Source organism: Saccopteryx leptura, chromosome 5 (genome assembly GCF_036850995.1).
Source record: "Saccopteryx leptura isolate mSacLep1 chromosome 5, mSacLep1_pri_phased_curated, whole genome shotgun sequence".
In the NCBI taxonomy this organism is placed as follows: domain Eukaryota; kingdom Metazoa; phylum Chordata; class Mammalia; order Chiroptera; family Emballonuridae; genus Saccopteryx; species Saccopteryx leptura.
This window is the reverse complement of record NC_089507.1, coordinates 121257181-121282021: the sequence shown is the minus strand read 5'-3', so window position 1 is coordinate 121282021 and position 24841 is coordinate 121257181. Positions and strand designations below refer to the sequence as shown.

At 41.2% G+C, this 24841-nt stretch overlaps 1 protein-coding gene across 12 annotated transcripts in view; it reads right to left on the bottom strand.

Annotated features, from left to right (window-relative positions):
* Nucleotides 1-24841, bottom strand: part of ABI1 (abl interactor 1) — a 124296-nt gene that overhangs the window by 32015 nt on the left and 67440 nt on the right. For all 12 annotated transcript variants that reach the window (XM_066387259.1, XM_066387265.1, XM_066387253.1 and 9 more), the window contains one exon: nt 1455-1631. In XM_066387259.1, coding sequence (XP_066243356.1) covers nt 1455-1631 — 177 coding nt within the window. The remainder of the gene's footprint in view (nt 1-1454; nt 1632-24841) is intronic.

Here is a 24841-nt window from a genome sequence, read left to right as displayed (position 1 = left end):
GTATTTACACTTCCCATTTATACATATATATAATATAATGAGTAGTTGAATACTCCCACCCAAAATTTCCTTGTAAAATGTGGTTTCATTGTATACCTTAAGTACTATGTATTAAACAATTACTAGTGAAGGCACAATAGAGAATATTCACTTCTAGGATAGTGACGTAATTTTTTTCATGGGTACATATTGCTTTGGTAGGAAGAAAAATCAAGAGTAGACAAACATGAAAGAAGTAAGAGTTAAGTGAATATGCGTATATATGGGCATATACATGAGTAAAGTATACATATCATTTTTAATCCAAAGACACATAATATTACAAAAATAAGTTCTTCCAGACTCTCTAAATTCAAATCATATAGATCAATCTAGTCTAAAATATCTTAAAATTTTATTTAAGTTCTTACACAACCCTAGCCACATCCTTGGCTAAAAATACAAGAAACAAACAAGTAGCCTCCTCTACATTTGTAAAGTGTTCCAACTTTACATATAACTAACAAGCAAAACAGCAAAGGGGAAAGTCTACTATTCTCAGAGAAGGGTTAAAGGTCAATGTCATTAGCTTGAACTCCCCTCTTGATCAGGAACCCCAGATAATTCAAAATGCAACAGATCCAGCAAAGAACCAGTCAGATCAACCAGCTAAGAAAAGCTTCAAGATTCTGGCAGACTCCTAAAAATGATTATAAATATTCTAAACACCAGAAACAAGATCAAATAATGGTCCTCTAAAAAAGGGACTGTAAAATTTCAGAAGAATAGTTTATCCTGAGCAGATATGACTAGAGAATTCAAGTCATTCCAGATGCTTGCAAAATGACCCATAAATACTAAAATAGTAGGCTACACACATCCACCAAAAGCAATTCTGCTATGCAAGAAATGTACATGGGCAGCAAATAATCTCTTCCCAAAAAGCTTATTAGGGTGGGGGGTGGGGAGTGGGGGAGAGTATACAGAACAAAATTACATAAATTTTATTTTTCCTAGAGTGCTAGAATTACATCCACATAGATGCACTAATATGATATATATACATATATAGGAATAAAAGTTTAAAGTATTTATAAAGTACTTTCTAAGTCAATTATAAAAAGCTTGTAATTTTTTTATTTTTAAATATTCATTCAGTAGTTAAAGCAAGACATGGTATTCAAAACACAAATTTATAATGTTAGTCTAGGATTCAAATGGCTCAATTAATGAATAGCCATTTCAAGTTTTAATAGCTTCTTGAATATAGCCTTTTCCACAGGTAAAATTCTGTTCCATTTTGGTATAATGTATAACTAATATTAAATAAATATTTTATGAAAATTGTATTCAAGTTACTAGCTAAGAAAATCTATTAATTCTTGAAGAAAATTATTTTTATCAGCATTTTGCTATCCAAAATATTTACCAGATAAATAAGTCATTTTAAGTTAATGTAACATAAAAACGCTTACCTTGACACCATGGCCCACATCATCCAAAACTGTATAGTCAATAGGTTTTCGAATATACCTTACAGGTCGCTCCATGTTTGCTGGTGCTATTATTTTGTGACTTCTTGATGTATTCTTATTTGTTGTTAAAATACCGATCTCTCTTCGAGCCACTTTCTCTTTATGGATGTCCACGGTCTATATTTTAATATAAACAATACAAAAAATATTATCAGGCATAGTCAATAATACAGTGTGTCCGTAAAGTCATGGTGCACTTTTGACTGGTCACAGGAAAGCAACAAAAGACGATAGAAATGTGAAATCTGCACCAAATAAAAGGAAAACCCTCCCAGTTTCTGTAGGATGATGTGGCAGCATGTGCGCATGCGCAGATGACGCAACACTGTGTATACAGCAGAGCAGCCCACGGCCATGCCAGTCAAGATGTGGACGGTACAGAGGAAAATTCAGTGTTCTGTGGCTTGCTAAATTCGAATCCGTGACCAAAGTGCAACGTGAATATCGGCGCATTTATACAGAAGCGCCACCACATAGGAATAACATTACTCGGTGGGATAAGCAGTTGAAGGAAACCGGCAGTTTGGTGGAGAAACCGCGTTCTGGTAGGCTATCGGTCAGTGACGAGTCTGTAGAGGCTATACAGGATAGCTACCTAAGGAGCCCTAAAAAATCTGTGCGTGAGCCCACATCGAACTGCACTGAATAGGTATGAAACTGGGAGAGTTTTCCTTTTATTTGGTGCAGATTTCACATTTCTGTCGTCTTTTGTTGCTTTCCTGTGACCGGTCAAAAGTGCACCATGACTTTACAGACACACCGTACATGATGTCCATATATATTGGATCATCTATACATAGGTTGGACCATACAACTGTATCACATGTCTGTTTCCCAGTGAATACTCTTTCCCTTCAAAATTAAGCAAATTAATATCCTTAAGGTTCAAAACAGGGAATACCTTAAAGCAGTGGTCCCCAATCCCCGGGCCGCAGACTGGACCGGTCCGGTCCATGGGCCATTTGGTACCGGTCCACAGAGAAAGAATAAATAACTTACATTATTTCCATTTTATTTATATTTAAGTCTGAACGTTTTATTTTTGAAAAATGACCAGATTCCCTGTTACATCCGTCTAAGACTCACTCTTGACGCTTGTCTTGGTCATGTGATACATTTATCCATCCCACCCTAAAGGCCTGTCCATGAAAATATTTTGTAATTTTATTTACTAAAGATCTGGTGTTTGTGGGAAGACGGGGGGGGGGGGGGGAGGTCATACTCTGAGCAGCTTACACTTTATGTAGTGAGCATAAAAACCAGCAAAGAAATAAATAAAACAGTAAGGTAAGTGTATTGGTGACACATGCACAGTTTATTAGAAAGGTGTTCAGAGCAAGATACCAAACTGAGTTGAGAAGGCTTCACCTAAAGGCTTTATAGAGTAGGTAGGTTTTTAAGTATGAATAGAAAAGGCAAATATAAAATTATTCAAGGCAGAGAGAGCTGCACGTTGCAGACAACAGTGTAAGAGAAAACATAAGAGCAAAGGTCACAGCCTACCTAATACTGGTCTTCATGGCTTAAAAACATTGTTGTTTTTTAATTTACTTGTCAACATTTAAAAATGAGCTAGTAGTTAGCACAGAGAAATAATTACACAACTGCCCAACAATTTAAACTTTATCCCAATAGTAATGGGGAATCAATAACAAATGTAAATGATGACATCATCAGATTTGCATTTTAAAAGATCTGGGCCTCCCTCTAGAGGCCCATGCCTGCCTTCCTTCCTTTAGGTGTGTCTATTTCTCTCCCAAGCTCCTAGGGCCCCTCTGCCTCTGTAACGTTGTTCCTGAGCCCACACAGCCCAGCTGGCTCATTCTTTCATAGCTCACTTCTTCTACCTCTGTAACTTTCTAAATAAACATTTACTTGTTTAAAAAAAATCCCTGTGGCTGAGGTGTTGGGGGTATATAGAACAAGATTACTGGCAGGGAGACTAGATTGGTAATTATGGTAGTCTGGGTGAGAAAAGGCAAGGCTGAGAACTAAACTGAAGAAAGTGGGCTGGGGGTTTTGTGAGAAAAAGATAAATTTAATATTAATGCTTGTTTAAGATTCTATTTCACCAGAATTATAAAAACCGATTGGGAAAAAACCTGTAACAAAAAGATGTTTTCCCAATTTCAAAACAAGGTACAGGGAGACAATTCTCCTTGGGTGTCCAGCACTTCTGCACATATTGCAAGAAAAGCCACTTGATTCCCTTTGCTCTGGGTATTTATATATAGTAAATAGGCTTAGAGGGCATAGTGTCTCCTTATAAAGCAAAATGCAGGTTTATTTACTGTTCAGTATAATAAAGATTATGTCACCCTTCCAAGGCAAAGGTAAAGAAGGCTTACTGCCTGTTATAAAAGATCTGCTCCAAGCTGGGAGTTCCTTTCTTTTAATACACCCAATTCAGAGTGCAGGCATCACTCAGCTCTCTTTGCAGAATTCTATAAAAATTGGGGCTGGCAATCTGGCACATATGACGACACTTTGGCTACTGCTACTGACATGAATAATGACCTCCTTTTGTAACCCAAGAGTCTCATGTCTTCCAATAGTAAGCCATGATACTGGATAGCTTGAAGGAAGGGTGAAATCTCAAATCCTTCATAGTTTTCTGTAGTTTTGGCAATGAGGGTCTAGTTAATAGTAGGAATTAAGAGAAGTCCATGATTGTGAGTCAACGCTTTGATCAAACTGTATGGTCAATCAAGCAATGAATGATCCTCCACTTTATTGCCTATTAATGGGGCTGAATAGAGGAAGTACCGTATTTCCCCATGTACAACACGCACCTTAATTTTAGGGGCCTGAAATTTGAAGAAGAAAAAAGTATTACATAAAGTTATTGAACTCAAGTTTTATTCATCATAAAATTCATACACTCATCACTGTCAAAACTACCATCCATTAGCTTGTCCTCATCTGTGTCTGATGACAAATCACTGTCTTCAACAATGAGCACAAAAACAAGCACAAAAAAGCAGAAAATAAAGGAACTTACAGCCACTATATGTATAAGACGCATCTGGTTTTTTAGATCCCAAATTTTTTGGAAAAAGGTGTATCTTACACATGGTTAAATACGGTAGTTTCAGGCTGAGGACCAGTAAATAGTAGGTTCATAGGCAGCAGTATGAATAATGCCCCACTTACTGACAACTCTCTACACCAAGCCAACAATAAGCCTCAGCAGATTTGCCCTATGAACAACTAGTACTAAGATTTGTCTGGTGGGGGGAGAAGGGAACATAAGGTTCTACCCCCTGTACAGAGAAACATGTCCACATTGGCTGCAAAAGGAGGTCAACTGCAACCACTGTGATCAGAATCACAGAATCTTTAGAACAACTGTTTGGGAGAACTGGGGCAGGGCACATAATGCTTGTTAATGAAGAATGGTAACCTCTGCTTATCTTATTGCTCAGCCCCTCCTGCAGTCTATTGTGTCAACACTGGATCCATTGGATGAGCAAAAGGCCTTAGCATTTTCTGGCAGTGAGTCTTGTCTGCTATAGAAGAGTTTTGGCCTCCTTAAAGAAATTTCCCAGGGACACACTTCCTGTACTGATTTCGGTTGAAAATGATGATGCAAGTGTTTCACTATAGAATGAGAAACTCACCCAAAGAAATCTAGATAAATTCTTGCTATCAGCCATGCAAGCCTTAGAAAACTTCCCTAATCCTTATGCTGAAATCAAGTAAGAATTCAAGAGATGTTATCTTGACAATGGAGCAGCAAAGAGCCCAAATTAGGTGAGTTCCTAAAAACAATGATGCTACTGCTGAGCAAGGCCAAGTCAGGCAAAGGATACAAACTCATGACCCCACCAGAAAGCAATGTGGCTGCAGATGTTGAATAAATGAATGACATCAGTAATGATGACCTGCTGCACATTACAGGGCTTTGGGCAGACCAAAAACAACACAGGTTATTGATTTATCAGCATGTGGCCACAGCACCACACAGCATGAAAGTCAATGAACCTCATTTGCTGGTGTAAAACAGCTCTCTGCCAACCATTCCCTACACCCCAACCTCTGCTGCTTTTAAAAGAAAGATGGATAAGAGTTGGGTCGAGCTCTCTCAGTCTCAAGCAGAATCCAGGACCTCTGTAAGATACCCATCTCTGGGTATTTATCAGAAAAGAATGAAAACACTAATTCAAAAATATACAAAATATATAAATGCACGCCCACTGTTGGTCAAATAAGTTTGTAAATATGATGTATATGTTTGCTCGCTTTGGGTGTGGGGGACAGGCTGTGAGCTGGCAAAGTCATTATAGCCTAAGGCTTAGTTTTCAGACTAAGCCTTTCCCTCCCTTCTAATACTAAGGTCTTCTCAAAACTAAGCTTTTCCCCACACCCTTGACTGTTGCATGATGTGGGGTGGTACACTCTTACGAGGAATCCCCTTTATGCCTCAGATAAGTGGCGTTGTATCAGAGACTTCCTTATTTGTATATTGGCTTAAAGGCTTTAATTTTCTACTACACTATCAAATGAAGCAGACCAGGGGCTCTCGCTCTCTCATCCTGCTATCAGCACTGCAGAGGCCTCCCTGACCTCTTGTCCTCTATGGGAAAAGTAGGTTTTCTGCTTTTCCCTTAGCTTTTCTGGTGGCTTACCTGGTCTTGGCGAGACACCAATAAACAGAATGGCCCACGATCCTCTGACTGCCATTTCTTTACCGTCTTGCTCGAATTCAATGAGAACCTGTATAAGAATGGCCACGATGGCGGGCCCTAGCCATACACCCATGTTTTCTGCAGCACTATTTACAATACCCAGGATATAGAAAAAACCTAACTGTCCATCAATGGATGAACTGATAAAGAAACTGTGGTGGGTGGGTGTGTGGGTGGGTGTGTATAAATATATGCACGATGGAATACTATTCAGCCATAGTAAAGAATGAAATCATGTCATTCGTAATACCATACAGGGACCTTGAGGACATTATGCTAAATGAAATAAGTCAGACAGAGGAAGACAAATACTATAAGATCTCAGTTATACCTGGAATTTAAAAAACAAACAAGAACAAATATAGGCTCATAAATAGACAAGGCTGGTGGTTGCCAGAAGGGAGGAGGTGGTCAAAACGGGTTAAGGAGGTCAAAAGGAACAAGTTATAAAATAAGTTGTTATAAAATAAGTAAGTCATTAGAATATAATGTATAACATAACAACTATTATTTAATAATACTGTATTACATATTTGAAAGTTGCTAAGAGAGTAAATCCTAAGAGTTGTCATCACAAAAAAAAGAAATTTTATAATTATATATGGGACAGATATTAACTAGACTTATGATGGTGATCACTTCACAATATATACAAATATTAAATTATCATGTTGCACACCTGAAACTAACATCATTTATGTCTATTATACCTCTATATAAAAATATACATACATAAATTAACAGAAATGTCTTTCTTTCTGCTTCCAACACTTTAATCTCAGTCCAATTCACTACCAGCACTGAACCTGGCTGTTGCAATAGCATTCTGATTCAGTTGTATCCAATATAACCTCTTTCCAATCTGTTCTCCATGGTGTATCCATGGTGATCTTTACAAAAACAGTTCCCAAAGATATATGCACCCCTATGTTATTCAAGGTGGACAAGAAATGGAAACCTAGATGTCCTTGAGTAGATGACTGGATAAAGATATAGCACATATTCACAATGGAATACTACTCAGCCATAAGAAAAGATAAAACACTGCCATTTATGCCCTAGCTGGAAAGTTCTGTTGGTTAGAACTTCATCCTGAAGTGTAGAGGTTGCCAGTTCAGTCCCTAGTCAGGGCACATACAGGAACAGATCAATGTCCTGTCTCTCTCTCTCCTTTCCTTCCTCTCTAAAATTAATAAATAAATTTTTTTTCAAAAAAGAAATACTGCCAGCCCTAGCCAGTTGGCTCAGTGGTAGAGTGTTGGCCCAGTGTGTAGATGTCCTGGGTTTGATTTCCGGCCAGGGCACACAAGAGAAGTGCCCATCTGTTTCTCCACCCCTCCCCCTCTCCTTTCTCTCTTATCTCTCTCTTCCCCTTCCACAGCCAAAGCTCCATTGGGGCAAAGTTGGCCAGGGTGCTTAGGATGGTTCCATGGTCTCCGCCTCGGGCGCTAAAATGGCTCCAGTTGCAACAAAGCAACGCCCCAGGTGGGAAGAGCATCGCCCCCTAGTGGGTTTGCTGGGTGGATCCCGGTTAGGCGCATGTGGGAGTCTGTCTCTCTGCCTCCCCACTTCTCAAAGCTTCAGTGAAATACCAAAAAAAAAGAAATATTGCCATTTACAACAATATGGTTGGGCCTTGAGTATATCATGCTAAGCAAAATAAGTCAGACAGAAAAAGTTAAGAACCATATGATCTCACTTACATGTGGGATATAAAACTGAAAACAACAAGAAAAAAAACAAGAAAAAACAGAAAAGAGTAGGGTGGTTACCAGAGAAAAGGGGGTGAGGGGTAGTGAAGGAGGTCAAATATATGGTGATGAAAGAAGATTTGACTCTGGGTGGTGGGCACACAATGCAATATACAGACTACGTATCACAAAAATGTACACTTGAAACCTATATGATCTTACTAACCAAGTCATCCCAACAAATTTAATTTAAAAAAAAAAAAGTAAACTTGAGAAAACAAAATGAAAAAAAAAACCTGAAAGATATCTCACCTGTTAAATCCTATTAAAATAATATCCCACATATTTCCCAGTCTTCATGGGAAATACAAATTCAAAATGGCTCAAGTTTGTTCTGTATTTTTCTCATACATCATTGTATCTCCTTAAAATCATCTTTTTTCATCCTTCCTACCTCCTTCACACATTATAGAGCTATTCAGCACACTACTTCAAATTACTTCAAAATTTTTCTAAGTCTACTCTCTCTCCAGTCTCCCAATTAGGAATCATGAAAGTCCAAATCACAATCCATCCAGCTAAGTACAACCCTCCATATGGCAGAGTGAGTGAATAAAGCAGGTAGGAGGAGGGGACAGGCTTGGAACATTTGTATAACAGCATGCATATGTTCACCAAAATAAAGTTAGCTTTCTCAGGGAGATGATTCTTTCACATACTTGAAATCCCTTACTTTCACATGTTTTTCTTCATCTTTAGGTAGCAAAAGAAGCAGTTTAATATAAAGAAAATTAGTTTTCAATTCTAATATACTGGACGTATAATTTAAGAGTTACCCTAGTTAAAAGGGACTAGAAGACCCAGGTGATCATCCTGTAGCAACGCCTGAACCTATGAAGAACAGCTGAAAACTGATAGTAAAAAATAAAAAAACAAAGTAGTGCACAAATGTGAAATCAGAAAACCTAGGCTCTTTCACTTACTAGTTGTGAAATTTTATACTAGCTTTCTTTCTTTTTTTTTTTTTTTTTTGGTATTTTTCTGAAGTAAAAAGTGGGTAGGCAAAGCGACAGACTCCCACATGCAGCCGACCAGGATCCACCTGGCATGCCCACTAGGGGGTGATGCTCTGCCCATCTGGGGCATTGCTCCCATTGCAACTAGAGGCATTCTAGCACCTGAGGAGGAGACCATGGAGCCATCCTCAGTCCCCGAGCCAACTTTGCTCCTGGAGCCTGGGCTGCTGGAGGAGAAGAGAGAGATAGCAAGTTAGGAGAAGGGGAAGGGTGGAGAAGCAGATTGGTGCTTCTCCTGTGTGCCCTGGCTGGGAATCAAACCTGGGACTCCCACACACCGGACTGACGCTCTACCATTGAGCCAACCAGCCAGGGCCTACACAAGCTTTTAAACTCACTAATATCCCATTTTGCCCATGAGGATAGAAGACTATTAAAAACTGTAATATTGTTTGATTAAAAAAATACTAAAAAAATTAACCAAGTCTAAATCTTATTTCAAACTATCAATCTCCAACAGGCAATTAAGGTAAAGTATTTCTCAATGTTAATATGGAAGCACAGACATAACACATTATGTATTAAAGTATAATGTGTGATGGAGCAGGGGATAAAGCATCAACCTGGAATGCTGAGGTCTCCAGTTTAAAACCCTGGGCTTGCCTGGTCAAGGCCCATATGGGAGTTGATGCTTCCTGCTCTTCTCCCCCTTCTCTCTCTTTGTCTCTCCTCTCTAAAATAAATAAATTTTAGAAGAAGAAGAAGGAAGGAGGAGGGAGGAGGAGGAAGGAGGAGAAAGGAAGAGAAGGAGGAAAGAGGAGCAAGGAGAAAGGAGGAGGAGGATGCAGGAGGAAGGAGGAAGAAGAAGAAAGGAGGAAAGAGGAACAAGGAGGAAGGAGAAAGGAGGAAGGAAGAAGAAGGAAGAAGAAGGAAAGAAAAATATAATGAATGTTGAATCTGGAGGGCATTTTGCTAAGTGAACAAAGCCAGACACAAAAAGAAAAAAAAGGCCCTGGCCAGATGGCTCAGTGGTAGAGCATCGGCCTGGCGTGCAGGAGTCCCAGGTTCGATTCCCGGCCAGGGCACACAGGAGAAGCGCCCATTTGCTTCTCCACCCCTCCTCCTCTCCTTCCTTTCTGTCTCTCTCTTCCCCTCCCGCAGCCAAGGCTCCATTGGAGCAAAGTTGGCCTGGGCACTGGGGATGGCTCTATGGCCTCTGCCCCAGGCGCTAGAGTGGTTCTGGTCGCAACAGAGCGACGCCCCAGATGGGCAGAGCATTGCCCCCAGATGGGCAGAGCATCGCCCCCTGGTGGGCATGCCGGGTGGATCCCGGTCGGACGCATGCAGGAGTCTGACTGCCTCCCCGTTTCCAACTTCAGAAAAATACAGAGAAAGAAAAAAAAAGAAAAGAAAAAAAAACCTTCATAATCCCACACTTACATGGAATCTAAAGAAGCAAAATACACAGAAGGAGAGTAAAAGGTGGTTACCAGCAGTGGAGAGGTGGGGGAAATAGGAAATCTAAAAAAGTTTAGCCTGACCAGGCGGTGGTGCAGTGGATAGAGCATTAGACTGGGACCCAGGTTCAAAACCCCAAGGTTGCTGGCTTGAAGCAAAGGTCGACTGCTTGAGCAAGGGGTCACTGGCTTGGTTGGAGCCCCTCGGTCATGGCATATTTGAGAAAGCAATCAATGAACAACTAAGGAGCTGCAACAAAGAACTGATGCTTCTCATCTCTCTCCCTTTCTGTCTGTCTGTCCCTTTCTCTCTCTCGCTAAAAAAAAACAACTCTGAATAAAATCACGTGTGTGCGTATGTGTGTGCGTGTGTGTGTCTGAGAGTAATGGGGGGATAAATGATAATGGACAGAGACCTGACTTGGGATGGATAGTGAACACACAATACAGTATATAGATGATGTATTGCAGAAATGTGCACCTGAAATCTGTATAATGCTAACAGGTATCACACCAAGAAACTCAATAAAAAGGAAAAAATAAAATATAAAAGCGATGGTACAGTGAATAAAGCGTCAACCTGGAATGCTGAGGTCACAGTTTGAAACCCTGGGCTTGCCTGGTCAAGGCCCATACAAGAAGCAACTACTACGAGTTGATGCTTCCCACTTCTCCCCCTACCCCCACTTTTTCTTTCTCTCTGTCTCTCTCTCTCTCTTCTCTCTTAAAACAAAAGAAAGTAAAGGCAAAACTGAAATTTTTAGCCTGACCAGGCGGTGGCGCAGTGGATAGAGCACTGGACTGGGATGCGTAGGACCCAGGTTCGAGACTCTGAGGTCACCAGCTAGAGCGCGGGCTCATCTGGTTTGAGCAGAGCTCACCAGCTTGGACCCAAGGTTGCTGGCTCGAGCAAGGGGTTACTCACTCTGCTGAAGGCCTGTGGTCAAGGCACATGTGAGAAAGCAATCAATGAACAACTAACGTGTCACAACGAAAAACTAATGATTGATGTTTCTCATCTCTCTCCGTTCCTGTCTGTCTGTCCCTGTCTATCCCTCTCTCTGACTCTCTCTCTCTGTCTCTGCAAATAAAAAAAAATTAGCCTGACCTGTGGTGGCACAGTGGATCAAGCATCGACCTGGAATGCTGAGGTTGCCGGTTCAAAACCCTGGGCTTGCCTGGTCAAGGCACATATGGGAGTTGATGCTTCCTGCTGTTCCCCCTTCTCTTTCTCTCTCTCTTTCTCTCTTCTCTAAATAATACATAAATAAATAAAATAATTTTTTTTAAACTGAAATTTTTAAAAAGCTCTATCCCCACCCAGTTAAAAATAAAAGAAATATGGAAACAAATGAGTTTGAAAGATTAACCTAAAAAAAAAAATTCTGTGGCCTTCAAAGCGAGGTATAACACTCCCACCTACTCACTACCATACATCTCTCATTGCACCACTCCCATCCAATGTAGTATTACTGATGCCAAATTTTCCCAAACTGATCTCAATGCCTCCCAATAAAACCTTCAACAGGATTTTTCAGTTTCAAAATATACATGGAAGGGCAATTGGGAAAGAATGACCCATACATGAATAAACAAATTAGAAAGGGAGCGCAGGTCTTGCTCATTGACATCTATTATAAAGCCATAGTAAATGAGACAGCAGGGTTCTCAGAGTAAAATAAATGGACCAATTCAACAGAAAAGAGGACTCAAAAACAAACTTGATCTTATCATGACGCCACAAAAGAATGCATTATTCAAATCGGGTGATAAAGGCTGCACTCGAGATATGAATCCACACCTCACACCACAGGGGGAAAAAACAACTTCAGATCCATTAAATGTAAATGCAAATAAGTGACATTTATAACTGAAATATTACACATTAATGAAAACGAATGAACTATATATGAAATACAGAAAAATCCTACATAACACTGAATCACTGAATGAGAGAAAAAAAACCAACCATTCTAGGCTATACAAAGCATGAAACTATTTTTATTAAACCCAACACAGACAAGATTAAACAACAATTATTTAGGGACACATATATATGTAATAAACACTTTTTAAATATTTAAAATAAACACTTCCATGGGCATTTATGATTTAAACACATAGGTAGAAGAAACAAAACTGATCATTTTCTAGTTAATTTTGGTAGTAGATTCACAGATAACAGTTTTATTACAAATTTTATAACACATTATATTTCTTCTTTTGAATGTATCAAGAATAATTTTTCAAAAGTCTTTAATTATACACAAAGTACAAACAGAGCACAGAGAAAAAAACTAATTAAGCCTGACCAGGTGGTGGCGCAGTGGATAGAGCGTCGGACTAGGATACAGAGGACCCAGGTTCGAGACCCCAAGGTCACCAGCTTGAGCGCGGGCTCATCTGGTTTGAGCAAGGCTCACTCACCAGCCTGAACCCAAGGTCGCTGGCTCAAGCGAAAGGGTCACTCAGTCTGCTGTAGCCCCCTGGTCAAGGTACATATGAGAAAGCAATCAATGAACAACTAAGATGCCACAATGAAGAATTAATGCTTCTCATCTCTCTCCCTTCCTGCCTGTCCTTCTCTCTGACTCTTTCTGCCACAAATAAATAAATAAATAAATAAATAAAACTTTTTAAAAAGAAGCCTTTTGAAAAACTAATTAATATCCCTGGCATAACATCAAAAGACTCCAAGACGAAACCTCACGTTAACCAGCTGTAGTAGATATATCAAAATAAAAGAAAGGAAGAAGGGGGCAGAGGAAAATTCAAGCAGAGGGAATAGCATAAGCAAAGTCAAAGAGGCATGAAAATACAACAACTGCTTAGAGATGAGAGAAAATTTAAAATAGCCTGAATAAAATAAGCTGAACTCTGCTCTTGAGAACTAAAGAGCCTGGCACAGTGGATAGACCATTGACCTGAACACCGAGGTTGACGGTTCAAAACCCTGGGCTTGCCCAGTCAACGCTCATATGACAAAAAATCAATAAACAATTCAAGTGAAGCAACAATGAGTTGATTCTTTTCATTTCCCCCTGTCTTCTCTCTGTAAAATCAATAAATAAAAAAAGAAACAAGGTATTAAAGAAAGATTAAGAAAAATGAAAAACCATATCTCACAAAGTTCTCTAAGGACCAAGCAGCCCTTCATGATACGAGATTAGAAAATGAATAGACAAAATAAATTTTGTGGAAAGCAAAGGTTCTAGGAATGATTAAAACATTCCAAGCGATTGTACTTAGAAGGGGAAAAGAATTTTAAACTAATGTTAAAATAAAAGGTTAAATTCATAGAAAAGATTTTCAAGTTAGCTCTTAAGATATGATTATTTAAACCTATTGTACAGAAATGTTATTTTAATTATATTCTCTTTCCTTTCTTTACCAATTTGGGGGACGGGGGGAAGAAAACATTCTTCTTTTAAAGATCCTCCAGTGAAATTCTTTCTAATTATCAAAAGACAGAAAGGCAGGCAGGAAAGAAGTATGCCATAGCAAGAACTACTTAATATTTCACATATTTTCTATTATATCACAATAAAGACTGACTAGCCTCACAACTGCCTCCAACAATACAGGGAGGGAACTATAAGTTTCAAGCAAAGAACCTTGTACACGTAAGTTACAAAGCACAATGAATTTTTGCTTAAAGAATAACTACAGAATAAAAATTGAAACACTTCTGCCCTGAATAGAAAAAGAAGAGTATGAAAGGGGTAGAGAAAGTGTAAGAGTTCTGAGACAAGCCAAACAGAGAAATCCTTCTGCCAAGAAAGAGACAACCTTTGTCTGTTACTGCTTAATTGGACCAGGCTCTGGAAATGGCCCTCGGCCCAAAATTCTGAGTTACAGAGCTTTGTTTAATAAGCTTGAAACAAGGTCCCAATCAATTGTGAAGTTAACTTGATTCAGCATGACCTACATACACACTATAAAATAGTTCTATTTAGAAAAGATGAGCTACAAAATAAGACTCTGGTAGAAAACAAAATATAAAACACTTGCATCAGAATTATTATGAAATATTTAAACCTGGGACAAACTGGATCTGTCATTAACACTGTGGCCCATACACAATTTTTCAGTACCACCCAATGACATTTTCCTCTCTTCTTACTATATAACACTCCACATAGTAACTACACCGCTCACAAAATTTAGGGGATATTACAAAATGAATATGAAGCTATAAAATATCCCCTAATTTTTGTGAACTTTATATATAGCCCCTCAAAAATGTTTTGTACTTAATTTAATGATAGCCACTTTTGATCCAAACTAGGATCTAAGGTAAATAAGAACTTTTAAGAGAACATTAAACCAGCCTGACCAGGTGGTGGCGCAGTGGATAGAGCATCAGACTGGGATGCAGAGGACCCAGGTTCAAGACCCCGAGGTTGCCAGCTTGAGCGTGAGCTCATCTGGTTTGAGCAAAAGCTCACCAGCTTGGACCCAAGGTCACTGGCTGGAGCAAGGCGTTACTCAGTCTGCTGAAGGCCCACAGGGCACATATGAGAAAGCAATCAATGAACAACTAAGGTGTCGCAACGAAAAACTAATGATTGATGATTCTCATCTCTCTCTGTTCCTGTCTGTCTGTCCCTATCTAGCCCTCTCTCTGACTCTGTAAAAAAAAAAAAGAGAGAGAGAGAGAGAGAGAGAGAGAACATTAAACCACAATTTATTTTCTAAATATCAAGTCATAAATTTGTATTTGGTCCCAAGTATCCTACTCCTCACTAGGAATTAACTTTTGTTCTAATACTTCACAAAAGTCTTTCTCATCTATTTTCTTTTTATTTTAAAATAATTTATTAATTTCCTCATTTTAGAGTGTGGGAAGACAGAGAGAGACAGAAAAGGGAGGAGGAGCAAGAAGCATCAACTCCCATATGTGCCTTGACCAGGCAAGCCCAGGGTCTTGAACCAGCAACCTCAGTGTTCCAGGTCGATGCTTTATCCACTGTGCCACCACAGGTCAGCCCATGTCTCTCCCTTCTTAAAAAGATAATATATTAAACATTCTGTAGAAATGTCAGGCATTATAATCTAATAACAAAGAGCACCGGCTTAGGATCCAGACTGCAGAAATTTAAGACTATCATTTACTGGTCCTAGCTGGTTGGCTCAGTGATAGAGTGTCGGCCCAGTGTGTGGATGTCCCAGGTTTGAGTCCCAGTAAAGGCATACAGGAGAAGTGACCATCTGCTTCTTCACCCTTCTCCTCTCCTTTTAGTCTCTCTCTTCCCCTCTAGCAGCCAAGGCTCCACTGGAGCAAAGTTGGCCCGGGCGCTGAGGATAGCTCCATGGCTTCTGCCTCAGGCATTAGAATGGCTTTGGTTGCAATGGAGCATCGCCCCCTGGTAGGTTTGCTGGGTGGATCCCGGTCAGGCTCATGCGGGAGCCTGTCTCTCTGCCTCCCCCTTCTCACTTCAGAAAAAATAATAAATAAATAAATAAAGTAGGTGGAGGGTGGGCAAAATAGGTAAAGGAGATTAAGAGGTACAAACCTCCAGTTATAAAATAAGTAAGTCAAGATGTAATCTACAGCACAAGAAACATAATTGAGAAACTTCTAGTAATTTTGTATGGTGACAGATAGTTACTAGATCTACTGTGATAAACATTTCACAATGGATGTAAATAACAAATTACTATATTGGGGGTAAAAATGAGGGTGGAAAGAGACTGCCTGGGGCAAAAGGTGCACAACGCAGTGTGCAGATGGTGTATTTGAGTTGTACACTTGAAACCTGTGTGGTTTTGCAAACCAATCTCATCCTAATATATTCAAGTTTTTTTGTTTTTTTTTACACATTGGTTTTTTTTTTGTTCTTTTTTGTTTAATTTTTTTTATTTTATTTATTCATTTTTATTTATTCGTTTTTAGAGAGGAGAGAGAGAGGGAGAGAGAGAGACAGAAAGAGAGAAGGGGGGAGGAGCTGGAAGCATCAACTCCCATATGTGCCTTGACCAGGCAAGCCCAGGGTTTTGAACCAGCAACCTCAGCATTTCCAGGTCGATGCTTTATCCACTGCGCCACCACAGGTCAGGCCAATACATTCAAGTTTTACAGGAAAAAAAAAATTACTACATTGTACAACTGAAACTAAAATAGTATTATAAACTGTATTTCAATAATTTTTTTTCGTATTTTTCTGAAGTGAGAAGCAGGTAGGCAGATTCCCACATGCGCCAGACTGGGATCCACCCAGCATGTCCACTAGGGGGCGCGCTGCTCTGCCCATCTGGGGCATTACTCCATTGCAACTGGAGCCATTCTAGCACCTGAGGTGGAGGCCATGGAGCCATCCTCAGCGCCTGGGCAAACACTACTCCTGGAGCCTTGGCTGCAGGAGGGGAAGAGAGAGATAGAGAAAGGAGAGGGGAAGGAGTGGAGAAGCAGAGTGCTTCTCCTGTGTGCCCTGGCCAGGAATCAAATCTGGGACATCCAAACGCCGGGTCGATGCTCTACCACTGAGCCAACCGACCAGAACCTCAACAAAATTTAAGTAAAAAAAAAACCTTGAGAGGTTCAGAATTTCAAAGTGACAGGTTCTACAGACTACAAAAGGTAGGAAAAGATTCAATATCACAATGAAATACCACTTGACACCTGGTAAGATGGCAATAAGAATGAATGAATGAATGGTTTGCGAAGATATGGAAAAATTGAAACCTTCATAGACTACTGCTGGAAATGCAAAATGGTGCAGCCACGTTGGAAAACAGTGGGCAGCTCCTTCAATAGTTAACATAGAGCAACCATGTGATCCAGCAATTTCACTCCTAAGTACAGAACCAATTTAACTGAAAAGATATGTCCACACAGAAACTTGTACACTAATGTTCACTGCATCATTATTCCTAATAGCCACAAAGTGAAAACAACCCAAATGTTTACTAATTGATAAATGGATAAGTACAACATGACAGATCCACAGAACAGGTTTGGCAATAAAAAGGTTTAAGTACTGCTACACATCATGGATGAACCTGGAAAACATTATGCTAAGTAAAAGAAGCCATCATTAAGGACCATACATTATATTAATGGACTGGGGATTAATAGCAAAGGTGTACATAAGGTTTCTTTTTGGGGTAAAAATAATGCTCTAAAATTGCTTGTGGTGGCAGATGCATAACTTCATAAATATTGTACACTTTAAGTGGGTAAACTGTATGATATGTGTATTTATCCCTTTAAAACTGCTGTTTTTGTTAAGTGAAGAACAGATCTCACAGTTGGAGAATTATTGTCTACATATGAACAGCAGTGTTCCCAGCCTTTCCATTTACCATGTTCTCAGAATGCCAGCATTCCCTCAGAAATACAGTTCCCATGAAAGAAATCACAAAATTCTCCAATGCAGAAATAGAATAGCACAAGAAAAGACTTCTACCTATTAAAAAGTTGGGGTATCCCTGCTCACAGCCCAATCACCCTACCAGTGACATCTCTGTCACATATTTATAGTTTCTACTTAAGCATTTTAGTCCCCTAAATAGAAGCACACAGTCAAGGATCACCACATTATTTGAGAACAATTCATAGGGGTGGGATGGCACCTAAAACAAATAAAACAGATAAAAACATAAAGAAAAAAGGATTTTGCAGAGACTAGAAAACTACAATTTTTAAAAATTTACAGTATATGCAGAAGAATAAGATAACCTATTCACAAGTAAGAATTCAGTGTCTAAAAAAGAAAATAACAAGAAGTCTCCCGAAGAGGCAGAAACTGAGAAAAACAGTACTAAAATATTAATACAAAAGGTCTAATATCTGAATAAAACATCTAGATAAGGCAAAAAAATTAATCTTATTTATTCATTTTTTTTTAGAAGAGAGGGAGAAAGGAGGAGGGAGGAGGAGGAAGAATCAACTCCCATATATGCCTTGACCAGGCAAGCACAAGGTTTCAAACTGGCGACCTCAGCGTTCCACATTGAGACTTTATCCGCTACGCCACCACAGTCCAGGCAGTATCGGACTGATTTTTAACCACATTCTCATATTAATGAAGGGAGGAAGGAAATTGTGAAATGAAGATCAATGCTAAGAGCTGGGTACAGAATAATATCTACTATGTGCCTTTAGCTCAAATAAGGCAGACAGAAAAACAGAAAATAAACATTTTAATTAAAAGAGAACCACCTGACCAGATAGTCAAGAAGGAAGGCAGGATGTGGTAAGAGAGATTCATGGTCTGGTTGCGTAGCAGAATCAGAGTAAACCGGGACAGGCTGGATCAGATTAAAGAAAAAAGATACAGTTTATTAAGAGTAATAGTGTTCAAATAGAGAAAAAGATTTTAATCACAGCTAACTGACAAACTTTCTGAAAGATGAGATTCACTGAGGTATGCTTTTTGATTGAAGCTAATTAAAAGCACTTTAAATTAAAGTATAATAGGAAAATAAAAATGTCTTATTAAAACTCATTAACACTTTGCTAATGCAAGGAATGCCAACTTGGAAAATATGGCAGATTAGATAACCTGAAAACTCTCCCACTACAAACTATCTAAACATGTTTGGTAGACTGTGATAGCATCTTTTTAAAATTTACAGTCCAGCCTGACCTGGCAATGGCGCAGTGGATAGTCGAACTGGAATGCAAAGGAACCAGGTACGAAATCCCGAAGGTGCCGGATTGAGCGCGGGCTCATCCAGTTTGAGCACATGCTCACCAGCTTGAGCGTGAGATCATAGACATGACCCCATGGTCACTGGCTTGAACACAAAGGTCGCTGATTTGAGTAAGGGGTCATTTGCTCTGCAGTAGCTCCCCCTCCCCATTAAGGCACATATGAGAGAGCAATCACTGAAGCATCTCATCTCTCTCCCTTCTTGTCTGTCTGTCCTTCTCTCTGTCTCTCTGTCTCATACACATACAATTTATAGTCCAATATTAAAAGTATAAAGAAAATCCATCTGGAGTAGGCAGCAGGGACAATCAAAACCCAGAAAACAGCCTGACCAGGTGGTGGCACAGTGGATAGAGCGTCGGATTGGGATGCGGAAGGACCCAGGTTCGAGACCCCGAGGTCGCCAGCTTGAGCGCGGGCTCATCTGGCTTGAGCAAAAAGCTCACCAGCTTGGACCCAAGGTCGCTGGCTCCAGCAAGGGGTTACTCGGTCTGCTGAAGGCCCGCGATCAAGGCACATGTGAGAAAGCAATCAATGAACAACTAAGAAATAGCAACGTGCAACAAAAAACTAATGATTGATGCTTCTCATCTCTCTCTCCGTTCCTGTCTATCTCTGCCTATGTAAAAACAAACAAACAAACAAACAAAACAAAAAACAGAAAACAGGCCCTGGCCGGTTGGCTCAGTGGTAGAGCGTCGGCCTGGCGTGCAGAAGTCCCGGGTTCAATTCCTGGCCATGGCACACAGGAGAAGCGCCCATCTGCTTCTCCACCCCTCCCCCTCTCCTTCCTCTCTGTCTCTCTCTTCCCCTCCCGCAGCTGGGGATGGCTCTTCGGCCTCTGCCCCAGGCACTAGAGTGGCTCTGGTCGCAACAGAGCAACGCCCCGGAGGGGCAGAGCGTCGCCCCCTGGTGGGCAGAGTGTCGCCCCCTGGTGGGCGTGCCAGGTGAATCCCGGTCGGGCGCATGCAGGAGTCTGTCTGACTGTCTCTCCCCATTTCCGGCTTCAGAAAAATACAGAAAAAAAAAAAAAAAACCCAGAAAACAAAATATGAAAGAAGCACTCTCGAGGAACTTGCTGGCCACTAACAAAAAAGCTGGCTGGTCCTTTATCCCAAATAAGAACAAAATATAAGAACTTAGTTTGGTTTGCTGGCCCTGGCCGGTTTGCTCAGTGGTAGAGTGTTGGCCTGGCGTGTGGAAGTCCTGGGTTCGATTCCCAGCCAGGGCACACAGGAGAAGTGCCCATCTGCTTCTCCACCCCTCCCCCTCTCCTTCCTCTCTGTCTCTCTCTTCCCCTCCCACAGCCGAAGCTCCATTGGAGCAAAGTTTGCCTGGGCACTGGGGATGGCTTCATGGCCTTTGCCTCAGGCGCTACAGTGGCTCTGGTTGCAACAGAGTGACGCCCCGGAATGGCACAACATCGCCCCCTGGTGGGCGTACCGGGTGGATCCTGGTCGGGCACATATGGGAGTCTGACTGCCTCCCCGTTTCCAGCTTCGGAAAAATACAAAAATAAAAATAATAATAATTAAAAAAAAAAAAAAGTTTGCTGAAGGTGGGAAAGGAACTGACACGGCACAAGAAACTAGTTGGTTAGAGCATCATTCCGATATGCAAAGGTTGCAGGTTCAACCCCCGGTCAAAACATAACAAGAGGCCCTGGCCGGTTGGCTCAGCGGTAGAGCGTCGGCCTGGCGTGCGGGGGACCCGGGTTCAATTCCCGGTCAGGGCACATAGGAGAAGCTCCCATTTGCTTCTCCACCCCCACCCCCTCCTTCCTCTCTGCCTCTCTCTTCCCCTCCCGCAGCCAAGGCTCCATTGGAGCAGAGATGGCCCGGGCGCTGGGGATGGCTCCTTGGCCTCTGCCCCAGGCGCTAGAGTGGCTCTGGTCGCGGCAGAGCGACGCCCCAGAGGGGCAGAGCATCGCCCCCTGGTGGGCAGAGCGTCGCCCCCTGGTGGGCGTGCCGGGTGGATCCTGGTCGGCGCATGTGGGAGTCTGTCTGACTGTCTCTCCCCGTTTCCAGCTTCAGAAAAATACAAAAAAAAAAAAAAAAAAGATAACAAGAATCAACCAATGAGGGCATGAATAAATGGAACAACAAACTGATCTCTCCCCATCCCCTTCATAGCTCTCTTTCTCTTTCTCAACAATCAATTATCATTAAGAAAGAAAAAAACAACAGGTGATGAAATTAAGTATCTTGAGGCGAAGGGTTATCTGAGGTTATTGAGGTGAGCTCAGTCTTTGTAAGGGAAAGAATAAGGCAGCAGTTAGTGCTCATCAGAGGTATGCCACTGCCAGCCTGAGAATGAAGGAAGAGGCCACCAGCCAAGAAATGCAGGCCTCTAGAAGTGAAAAAAAGTAAGAATAGATTTTTCCATAGAATGTCCCAAAAGAAACACAGCCCTGCCACATCTTAATTTTGGATCAGTGAAACCCTTATCACACTTCTGACCTTTGGAACTACAGTTGTGGTTTTTCAGCCACTAAATTTATGGTAACTTGTTACAGCAGCTATAGGAAATTAATACACACACATGTGCACAGGCACGCGCGCACACACACACATGGGGGGGTCAGGGGGGAGCAGCATTTGTTCTAAAAAGTGTAACATGTTACCATGAAGCTTTCAGATTCAAAACTCTAGGCACCGGCTGGTTGGTTCAGCAGTAGAGTGACGGCCCAGCATGTGGAAGTCCCAGGTCTAATTCCCCAGTCAGGGCACACAGGAGAAACGCCCATCTACTTCTCCACCCTTCCCCCCTCCCTTCTTTCTATCTCTCTCTCTCCCCCACAGCCAAGGCTACATTGAAGCAAGTTGGCCTGAGCGCTGAGGATGGCTCTATGGCCTCACCTCAGGCGCTAGAACGGCTCTGCTTGCAACCAAGCAATGCCCCAGATGGGCAGAGCATCGCCCCCTATTGGGCTTGCCAGGTGGATCCTAGTTGGGCGCACACGGGAGTCTCTCAGCCTCTTGGTTTCTCACTTAAGAAAAAAAAAATGAAAAATTAAAAAACCTCTAAATAGCCCTGGACTTATGGTTATCCCTAGTGCCTTTGGCAGAATAAAACTGTCAGGGAATATGCCCTCAGTTTATCTTATCAATAGTATTCCACTTAAGTTGCACAGAGATCTCAAAGATGAGGTCTTAAGATGAGCTCACAAAGTATACAAAATGCATAAGGAAAGAATTCACCATAAGCAAAAGGTAGTGCACATACACATGAACACACACACACAAACACAATGAGGCCTCCAAGAATGTTAATTCAAAACAGAAAATTAATTCAGAACAAAGAAAGAAGATAAAAGAAATAGATGACATAAAAAAAAAAGGTACAATACAGGGTGAAGCAAAAATAGGTTTACAGTTGTTTGTATAAAAAATGCAATAATTGCCCTGGCCGGTTGGCTCAGTGGTAGAGTGTCGGCCTAGCGTGCGGAGGACCCGGGTTCGATTCCGGCCAGGGCACACAGGAGAAGCGCCCATTTGCTTCTCCACCCCTCCGCCGCACTTTCCTCTCTGTCTCTCTCTTCCCCTGCGCAGCCAAGGCTCCATTGGAGCAAAGATGGCCCGGGCGCTGGGGATGGCTCTGTGGCCTCTGCCCCATGCGCTAGAGTGGCTCTGGTCGCAACATGGCGACGCCCAGGATGGGCAGAGCATCGGCCCCTGGTGGGCGTGCCGGGTGGACCCCGGTCGGGCGCATGCAGGAGTCTGTCTGACTGTCTCTCCCTGTTTCCAGCTTCAGAAAAATGAAAAAAAACAAAACAAACAAACAAAAAAAATGCAATAATTAAATAATAATTCAAGAATAAACTGTTTTGTGAATGTATTCACAACTGTAAACCTACTTTTGCCCCACCCTATATAATGGTGGATCATTTGAATCCAAATATATTATTAATTATATTAAGTGTAAATGCAATAAATATCCCAATTAAGAGAACTATCAAACTGTTTTTAAATCCAATTATCCCTAAAAGAGACTAATTGTTAAAAACAGAAAAAGCTGAAAGTAAAAAAATATAAAAGATATATTCTATATATAAATATGTAGTATATAGTGTGCGTATTTAAAGTATTTTTAAATAAACTTAAATACTCAATGAAGGTTTTATAATTTCACTTCAATCTTTAAAAAGAACAAAGCAAAAGCATTAAAGAAGCAACTTACATGCCAAGCTGGGCACAGGGGACAGTTATTGAAAAAATAAACTCATGTGACTAAACGTAAAACTGCAGGTGGTTCAGGCCCTGGCCGGTTGGCTCAGTGGTAGAGCGTTGGCCTGGCGTGCAGAAGTCCCGGGTTCGATTCCCGGCCAGGGCACACAGGAGAAGCGCCCATCTGCTTCTCCACCCCTCCCCCTCTCCTTCCTCTCTGTCTCTCTCTTCCCCTCCTGCAGCCAAGGCTCCATTGGAGCAAAGATGGCCCAGGCGCTGGGGATGGCTCTGTGGCCTCTGCCTCAGGCGCTAGAGTGGCTCTCGTTGCAACATGGCGACGCCCCGGAGGGGCAGAGCATCGCCCCATGGTGGTGGATCCCGGTCGGGCGCATGCGGGAGCCTGTCTGACTGTCTCTCCCTGTTTCCAGCTTCAGAAAACTAACTAACTAACTAAATAAATAGGAACACCAACAGGTGGATAGAAAGGAAACCAACAAAAAGGGGGGAAAAAATCTAAAAATAGGCTTAGAACAGTGATTCTGCCTGCCTTCAACTGGATTTTCAAATTATTTCATAGCTAAAAAAAGTTAAAATGTGTACAATTTGTTTTTAACCAAGCAGATTATTTTAGAAATTCTGCCATAATTAAATATACTTATGTCATGAGTTCTCAAGTACCACTTGTAATTCAGAAACCAAAGAATTTTTTTTTTTCCCCCATTTTTTCTGAAGCTGGAAACAGGGAGAGACAGTCAGACAGACTCCCGCATGCGCCCGACCGGGATCCACCCGGCACGCCCGCCATGGAGCGAAGCTCTGCCCACCAGGGGGCGATGCTCTGTCCATCCTGGGCGTCGCCATGTTGAGACCAGAGCCACTCTAGCGCCTGAGGCAGAGGCCACAGAGCCATCCCCAGAGCCTGGGCCATCTCTGCTCCAATGGAGTCTTGGCTGCGGGAGGGGGAGAGACAGAGAGGAAAGCGCGGCGGAGGGGTGGAGAAGCAAATGGGCGCTTCTCCTGTGTGCCCTGGCCAGGAATCGAACCTGGGTTCTCCGCACGCTAGGCCGACGCTCTACTGCTGAGCCAACCGGCCAGGGGAAACCAAAGAATTTTTAAATCATAAATAATCTTAATAACAAAATATAAGGAGAGGTGGGCAAAAGTAGGTTGACAGTTGTGAGTATATGACACAGTTTACTCTTGTATTACTATTTATTAATTATTGTATTATTTTCCATATGAACTGTAAACCTACTTTTGCACACACCTGTAAATTATTCCTCTGTCAAAATAAAAATTGCTATGACAAGATGACAAAAATTTTTGTTCTCTTAACAAAATACTTTTAGGGATTCTGTGTCTTGATGTACATATCAGGTTCTTTATAGATTTCCTCAATATGTATTTAAAGATTATTGTGGATTTACAAGCCCAAGACTAAAAATATTTAGAAAAAGACTTAAAGTGTAAATAACAAAAAAGTAGCTTTCAAAAAATAAGACAATGGAGTAGCTTTTAAATGGAAATCTATTATTACCTCCAAAGTCATCTCTATCACCTAATATAATCATGGCCAAACATTAAACATGCTTATGGTGACATTCTACAAATTAACCGGCCTATAATTCTCAAAAGTGGCAAGGTCAGGTAAA